The sequence below is a fragment of the Myotis brandtii genome, unplaced genomic scaffold, assembly GCF_000412655.1.
Source record: "Myotis brandtii unplaced genomic scaffold, ASM41265v1 scaffold127, whole genome shotgun sequence".
NCBI classification, from domain to species: Eukaryota; Metazoa; Chordata; class Mammalia; order Chiroptera; family Vespertilionidae; genus Myotis; species Myotis brandtii.
In genome coordinates, this window is record NW_005354464.1 from 2,564,404 (window position 1) to 2,572,984 (window position 8,581).

At 35.8% G+C, this 8,581-nt stretch overlaps 1 protein-coding gene across 3 annotated transcripts in view; it reads left to right on the forward strand.

Annotated features, from left to right (window-relative positions):
* Nucleotides 1–8,581, forward strand: part of ATP11B (ATPase, class VI, type 11B) — a 94,209-nt gene that overhangs the window by 23,077 nt on the left and 62,551 nt on the right. For all 3 annotated transcript variants that reach the window (XM_014534209.1, XM_014534210.1, XM_014534211.1), the window contains exons 7-8: nucleotides 4,214–4,261; nucleotides 6,120–6,184. In XM_014534209.1, the coding sequence (XP_014389695.1) occupies nucleotides 4,214–4,261; nucleotides 6,120–6,184 (113 nt within the window). The remainder of the gene's footprint in view (nucleotides 1–4,213; nucleotides 4,262–6,119; nucleotides 6,185–8,581) is intronic.

Consider the following 8,581-nt stretch of genomic DNA (forward strand, 5'->3'; position numbering starts at 1 on the left):
TCAGATTGCAAAGGGCCAGGCCTTTCATATGCAAAAGCCTCCCGTGGCTTGGGCAGGGCGGGGTCCCAGGGGATCAACAGGGCGGGCGGAGCGAGCAGTATGGCTGCTCTCAGTCCTGCCCTCAGAGGCCCCAGCAATCGCTGCGAGCGCCTCCGAGAGAAAGCTGCCCTCGAGTTCCGACCGATGCCAGACAGTCCTGTTTCTCCCGTATGAGTCTGGTCCCCAGAGACTCGCCCGGAACTGGAGCTCAGAGCCTGAGACTCCCTCCCGATTGAAAAAGACAATCGTGTCCTCAGCTGCCAGCCCTCTCCGCATGCAACTCCGAACCTTTGTATTTACTTCCGCACCGCACCTCCTCTGAGTCTCCGTATGCTTTTCTCTTTCCTTCTAGTTGTAGAATTTCCACTCAGCCAGCCTTCCTGTGGTTCTGGATGATGGCCGTTGTGTCTTTTAGTTGTATTTTTGAAGTGGTTGTGCGAGGCAGCAATCTCCGGTGTTTACCTATGCCGCCATCTTGGTTTCTCCTAGAAATTTTTTGATATTTCTTGGTGGTAAGATTTCAGCTGCTTTTTATTTATTTTTGTTCTCCATATTTTCTAATATTTCTTGAAAGAATGTGGAATGCTTTCGTAATTTAAAAAAGTTTTCCATTTTACTGTACAGTATTCTTTTTTAAAATTAAGTCTTTATTGTTGCAAGTATTACATATGTCACCCTTTTTCCCCCATTGACTCATCTGTACAGTATTCTTAATGATCATTTCTAATGGCTGCATAATAGTCTAAGTACATATACTATTACCTAACCATTACCTAATTTTTCAATACTTAACTCTTCCTCTGTTTTGCTATTACAAACATTGTTTGGCGCCTTGTTATAAATAAGTTCATCAATTCAAAATCCAGTGACTAGATCATCGCTTCTCCTTTTTGATACAATTAGTTCACTTGGCTCCCAGGATACTCCCCTCTCTTGGTTTTTCTCCTACTTCAATAGTCTCTCCTTTCAGTCTCTTTGCTGAGTTCTCCTCTTCTCCCTGACTTCTTGATGTTAGAGTGCCCCAGCACTGTCCTTGGTTCTCTTCCCTTTCCTACCTATACTTTTCACTATCTACACTCACGCCTTTGGTGATTGCATCCAAGGTAATGGCTTTAAAAATAATCTGCATGCTAACTCACAGATTTATATCTCCATTCAAGATGTCTTTTCCCAAATTCCAGACTGTTATATCCAAGTTCATGTTCTACAGTTCTACTTAGACATTTAGTAGAAATCTCAAATTAATCATGTTGAGAACTGAGCTGATTTTCCCTCCAAAACTTTTTATGCCAACAGTCTTTCCTTACCTTAGTTGATGACAGTCTCTCCTTCCAATTCTTCAGGCCAATATCCCTGGAGTCAACATCCCCTCTCTACTAACCTCTCCTCACCTCCTTCCCACATCTCATCTCAACCCATCAGAACATCTTATTTCTTCACCTGCAAAATATATCCAAAATGTGACCATCTTTTATTCATTTCACTGCTACTAATTTGTTCTTAGCCAGCATAACCTCCTACCTGGCTTACTGCTATTCTTACCAGTTTTCCCCTTTCTTTCTCTTGCAGTCTGTTCTCACAAAAGCAGCCGAGTGATCCTTAATTTTTTTGACTCTGACTTAGAACTTCCACGTCTAGGAATTTTTTTCTAACAAAATAATGAAATTCTACTACTCGTAGGAACTTAGCTTAATGAAAATGTGAAAAGATATGTATACAGGATGTTCAGGGCTGCATTGTTTAGACCAGTGATTTTTAACCGGTATGCTGCAAGAATTTTTATTTTATTTTACTTATTTTTTAAATTTCTATTTTTTTCTAATAAACATGTTTTAAAACTTATTTACTTATTCCTTTTTTTTCTAATAAACATATTTTTAAACTTATTTATTAATTTTTAAAATCTCGCCCGAGGATATTTTTCCATTGATTTTTAGAGAGAGTGGAAGGGAGGGGGAGAGACAGAGAGAGAGAAACATTGATGTAAGAGAGACACATCGATAGGGATTGGTTGCCTCCTGCACGTGCCCCCACCAGGGTCCTGCAACCAAGGTGCCTTCCCTTGACCAGAATCAAACCCAGGACCCTTCAGCCCACAGGCTGATGTTCTATCCACTGAGTCAAGGCTAGGGCACTGCAAGAATTTTTAAAACATGCAATACCTGACTATTTAGTCAGAGGCACTGACCTCTTTTCCCTTAGATTGTCAAATTAAAAAATAACAACAGCCAACACAACTGTAGCCGTCTGTGTGAATGAATAAAAATTATACCTTTTTATTTTTTGGTCAGATCGGCAAAAAAAATGTACTTTTTGGTGTGTTACAGAATTTTAGTAATTAGCTTATGTGTACTATGAGATGCAATAGGTTGAAAATGACTGGTTTAGACTACCCATAAGTTGGAAAAAACATAAACTTTCATTAGTAGTAAATTATTTAAATAAATTACACAGTAACCCCCAAAACACAATATTATGCGTGGCCATTAAAAATAATGATGTAGATCTATGTTTTTGACAGGACATGTTAAGTGGGGGAGGGTATTACCAACAGTATTTAAGGTATGGTCCCATTTTTGTTTTTAAGATACATATTTATCTATATGTGTATGAAAAAAAGCCTGGAAAACATATCCCAAAATAATAGCAGTGTTTGTATCTGAGTGGTGGGATTACCTGTAATGGTATTTCCTTTTTGATATCCTTTTTATATTATCTGAATCATTTTATGAAATGTGTGTGTTTGTGTGTATATCTATATATATAAAAGCCTAAGTGACCATTACAACCGGTCGCTATGACACGCATTGACCACCAGGGGGCAGACACTCAACGCAGCCAACCTTTCGCAGCTGGCCAACCTCCCATGGCCCCTCCCCCTGGCTGGCCAGCCCAATCGCCAGCCAGGGGGAGGGACCCCACCCGTGCACGAATTTGTGCACCAGACCTCTAGTAGTCTTTATAATCAGAAAAGAGAATGGTAAAGCTATTTTTGCTTTGAAACAAAACAGTGTGGCTTTGGAGAAAGGGCTAAGGAAAGTTCAAGATGAGTTAATCCAGCATGGAACTAGCATGAACCAACAAGAACTGCCTTACCATTAAAGATAACAGGACAGATAAAATGAAGGAATACAGGAATTCTCTTGTTGGAATTTAGCTCAGGAAAATCAAAAGAGTGGTCTGCATCATCTCTGAAAGATGCCCAGGGAGACAACAGCTGAATTAGTTCTTTAAATCTAAATTCAAAGTTGAAGTTGGAAACAAGGCTACATAAAATCCATTAAGTGGAGATTAAAAAAGAAAAAGAAAAAACAGCAGTGCATTTCCCTGATACAGACAGTTGAATGAAGCAGAAGTAAGAGATTAGCAAGAAACAATGAAGCCAAAGGGATAAACCATCTGTGACCTGGAAACAGGAGGAATAATAGGGGACATTGGGAAGGGAATGCTTAATATTGCCTTGCCTAGTTAAATGATTAACATGAAGCTCTGTCTAGAATTTGCTTCAACTCAAAATTTACTTCTCACTGTAGTAGAAAATAATTGTTCATTTGAATTGACTGTGCTATGGAGCTGTTTAAGTAGTGGAATTTGGAACTGAAAGGGCAGGTTATGAAAATTAATTGATAACAAGCCACCTATTCTAGAAGCTTTGGAGTTCACTGATAGGTTTTTGCTTACTACTCTATTCCCACCATTTAATTCACACATAGTAGTTGCTCAATGAATATCTGTTGGATGAATGAATGAATGAATGAATAAGTAAATGAGTGATTCTAATCACAGGAAGCTTATTTAATAAACTGTGATGAAATATTTGAGCATTCATTGTTGGCTAAATAATGTATATTTATGTAGCAAATATAAATTCTCATGATGATAAAACTAATAATGGTAATAATATATAACATTTATATCACCATTTTTAAAACATTTTTACATTCATTACCTCATTCATAGCTGGAGTGGGATGGCAAGAATTGTTAGAGCTTAATGACTGGTAAATATTGATTTTTATAATTTCTAACATAATTATTGGACCATTCATAAAAAGAAAAGGTTGGTTTGTTTCATGTATAAGAATAGTGCCAAAAGTATCTAAAGTTTTCCACCTATTGATGTCATAAGTAACATATATTTGGGTTTTTTTGTAACATGATGAATTCTTTGATAGATTCATGGGACGAATGATAATAACTCAACAAATGGAAGAAATTGTAAGGTAAGAACAAAATCACATTATTTGGGGGAGGGACTAAAATCAAGTTAAAGAAATATTAGGTAAGTAAGCTTCATATAATGTAAAAGGGTTCACTTGAAAGCACTTAGCACTTTATCTTTTAGTTATCTATAGCAGCAACAAGTGAGGGTGAAGCAATTTCATGAAGTAATATCAAAATAATTTAGCAAAATTATTTATATACTTATATTTTTTTCTAATATCAGGTAGTAACATAAAAGGAAACATAAACATTCTTATTCAAATCCTTACCCACCACTTAAAGTCTAGAATACAAGAAATGTTTTCTATAATGTTTAACAAGTATAAGTGTTACAGACTTCTTCATTTCAAAATCATTTAACACAAACTAGAGTACTTAGTGGCCAATCCAGAACCTCTTATTTACTCTTTTGGTTTTTTGTTTGGTTGATTGTTTTGTTTTCCCTCTATATTAAGGTTAATTTCTGGCTGCTGCATGAAAGGACTTAAGCTCATTTCAAAGATTTGCTAATAGGATGAGATTACATTGTTACTCATGACCATAAAGCCAAATTTAAAATAAATCTTGGAATCGTCCCTTGAACTTCTAAATCAAATTAGCATTTCACCTTTTTTCTGGAGACATATTCAGTTAAACTGGCTGCTTGAAATAAGTCACTGACATAAAGAGTTGAGCATTTCTTAAAATGAAATCCTCAAGTCAAGCCACCAAAACTATCATGCATCAGCAGTGATTCACATTTTTAATAAACATTAACACAGGAGCATGTTCAATGAACTCTTTAGCCATGGTCTTTGCTGAAGCAACCAGAGTTTGCTGATGAACTGCCTTTTAATTCAAAGCTTTCTATCATTATATCCCAATTGTATATGCCAGTGTGAGTTCAAAGTTTTTCTATTCATTGTTAAAACCAGTACCACGTGAAAAGGAGCTGTTTTATGGCTTCTGGTTAATAGATTTTGGAATATCCATGTAGTGTGCTCCAAATATGATTCAATATTAAAACCATACTTGTTAACCATGTCCCAAACACCTGGTCCTCCTTGGTTCATTGATTTTTTAGAGTGTTTGGGTTTGTAGACATCTTGATTCCAATTCTGTTTGATTTGGATGACTGTGTATGTATATTTCAGAAAAGCATAAGGAATCTCAACAAAATTAAGACTTTTTAACTTATCCATAACAGAGTCTATCATTTTGCTATCAATAAAAAAATTCAATTTCCTTTCTAGTTATTCCTTCCCATTTTATATCTCCTTTATGGAGAGAAATTCAAACAGCAAGAAGACCTGAGCTCCAAGAAGTTTGCAATGCAAGTAGTAAAGTTGTAGTGTCAATCTTGCCTACAAAAGTACTAACTCACTTACTACATGCTGTTTTATAATCCAAAGTAATTTTAATTGTGCAGAGCTCATGCATTTACACACAAATCATGCTACAATTCTTATTTACGTTGCATTTTAATTCTCTATTTTCTTTGAAAACTGTTTATTAATTTTGCTCAAAATTTTCATCCTCTATTAAACATTTAAAAATCATTGCTTAATCTTTTATTTTGTTGTGTTTTATGTTTAAAATTTTTGTAACTGGTCTGGTGGATTTATGAGTTTATTTACCAGCATAATCTTATTTCTGAGCCACTGATCTTAAAGTAACTGAAATGCTAAAGCAGTTGTTTTTGCTATAGTAACTAACATTATGATTGACCTAAATAGTAGCTAAGATTTTGGTTCTATATAAAAATACTTAACTATAACTCAAGTACTTTCTGCTAAAGATGCTGTTTTAGAATTTAATTAAATGTTTAATATATTTAATGCTTTTGTTTTTTTTGTGTGTGTGTGTTTTTTCCCCTAGACCTCTGGGGCCAGAGAGTCTCTTGCTTCGTGGAGCCAGATTAAAAAACACAAAAGAAATTTTTGGTTTGTATATGTTGAAAGTTTTTAATTATAGATTCATGTTGATACTTTGTGAAGTACTTCTAAAAGCACAGCATTTGTGTTCTTTTGGTTGGGTAACTTGTTACTTAGTTACATGTTGCCTGTGATAATTTTCTTACAAAGATTGTGTTAATATAATTTTGGTTGTAGTTTTTGTTATTAATTTCTATTTTTGAGTAATAGACTAGAACCTTACTCTTATATTTTCTTTGTTGATACTTGTGAAACTGAGTGCTAAGAAGATAATTCTGGCACTTCTTTCTATTCATGGTGGATGACAACCAATATAATCTGGCATTATGGTATAGTAAACCACCTGTGTAATCCTATTGTGATTATTCTTAGATTGGATGAATAAAACTGCTGACTCATTCATTCATTCAACAAATTCTTATTAATTGACTATATACCAGGTACTCTTGAAACGTATATTGACTGGATCAAAAGAATGAATAAATAATGTTCTTGCATTGGAGGTTTATTAATTAATAAATTAATTAACTTATGCTCTGAGTCAATTTTAGGCAAATTGTGAAATCATTGATAATCTTTAGCTGTCAACTAGTTCTTCCCTCTTCAGAAATGGCCCTTCATATACTAGCCAGCTTATTATTTACTGAATGTTTACAGCTTTGGGGGTCTGTCCTCTTCCTCATTCTCTTCTTTCATCTGTCTTATCTCTCAGTATTAGGCTCTCTGATAAAGAAGTCCATATACTTTTTTTAAAAATGGAAAGTAACAAATGTTGGTAAGGATGTGGAGAAATTGGAACCCTCATACATTGCTGGTAGGAGTGTAAATGTTGCAATTGCTGTGGAAAACAGTGTGGCAGTTTCTTAGTAAGTTAAATTCAGGATTACCATGTGACCCAACAGTTCTAATCCTAGATATATACCCCAAAGAATTGAAAATAGATCTTCAAACAAAAACTTCTACAAGAATGTTCATAATAGCACTATTTACAATCATCATGGAGTAGAAACTGTCCACATGTTCATCAACTAATGAATATATAAACAAAATGTAGGATATCCACATAATGGAAAATTATTTACTATTAAACAAATGAAAACATTATGCTGAGTGAAAGAAGCTGGACACAAATGTCACATATTGTAGGATCCCATTTACTTGAAGTACCTGGAATAGGCAAATTCATAGAGACAGAAAGTAGATTAATGGGCTGGGTAGTGGAGGGGAATGGGAATGATGCTTAATAGGTACAGGGTTTTCTTTGGGGGTGATGAAAATGTTCTCAAGTTAAATAGTGAGGATAGTAGCACAACATTGTGAATATACTAAGTGCCACTGAATTGTACATTTTTAAATGATTAAAATGATAAATTGTATGTTATGTATATTTTACCACAATCTAAGAAGAGAAAACTATAATAAATGTTCTGATGGCAAAAGCCAAAGAAAACCTCCAAAGCTTTAGACCCTCTCATGTAATGCTGTATTTTAAAACATCTCTCTAGCATTAAAACCTTTCACGCTCTTAAAAGATGTGTATTTGAATGCCTTTAGGATGGGTCTGCTATTGTTTGCCTCAGTACCACTTCTCTCTATTGTATAATTCTGGCTGATTTCTATAATTTTGGTGCCATTTGAGTTATAAGTTCTGCCTTTATGGAATAATTTTAATGGTGAAAATTCTAGGACAAATCTTTAGGAAGAGGGCATGATGAATCCTACACTGCTTCTCAAATCTCACTATTTAGGCATGGGTGTAAACATTTATTGATTATCTGTTTCTAGGCATTTTGCTAACTTGTCATACAAACTGCACAACAATTTTATGAGGTACTAGAGGCCTGGTGCACGAATTTGAGCACAGGTGGGGTCCGGCCGGCCCTGCCCCTGATCAGGGAGGGGGGCGGGGGCGATCAGGGGTGGTTGTCCACCCGGCCCCACCCCCTGGTCGAACTCCCAGTCAAACTCCTGGTCGAGGGGACAATTTGTATATTGGCCTTCTATTATATAGGATATTTTTCCACTCTAAAGGTGGAGAAATTAAGATTCAGAGATTAAATAACTTCTTCAAGGATGTAGAACTAGTAAGTGGCAGAGCTAGCATTCAAACCAAGGTCTAATTCCAACAAAGTATTTTATAAGGCTTGCCGGAAGCCGGTCCATCCTTGCTGCTTGACACAGTCGCTGCAGAGAAGAAACGTCTGCACAGCATATGTTTCAAGGGACCTGGCGTATATAGCATACTGTTCTTAATATGTTTGCTCCCCTTCTTGGCGCTATGTGTTTTAACCAAGGTCACCTCTCCGAGAAAGGTTGTTTCCCCAGGTAGGGATTTTTCCCTGAAGTTAGGGAGGGAATAAAACCCCTTAACTAAGTGCCAGGCAGGTAGTTAATCACTTTAACTAC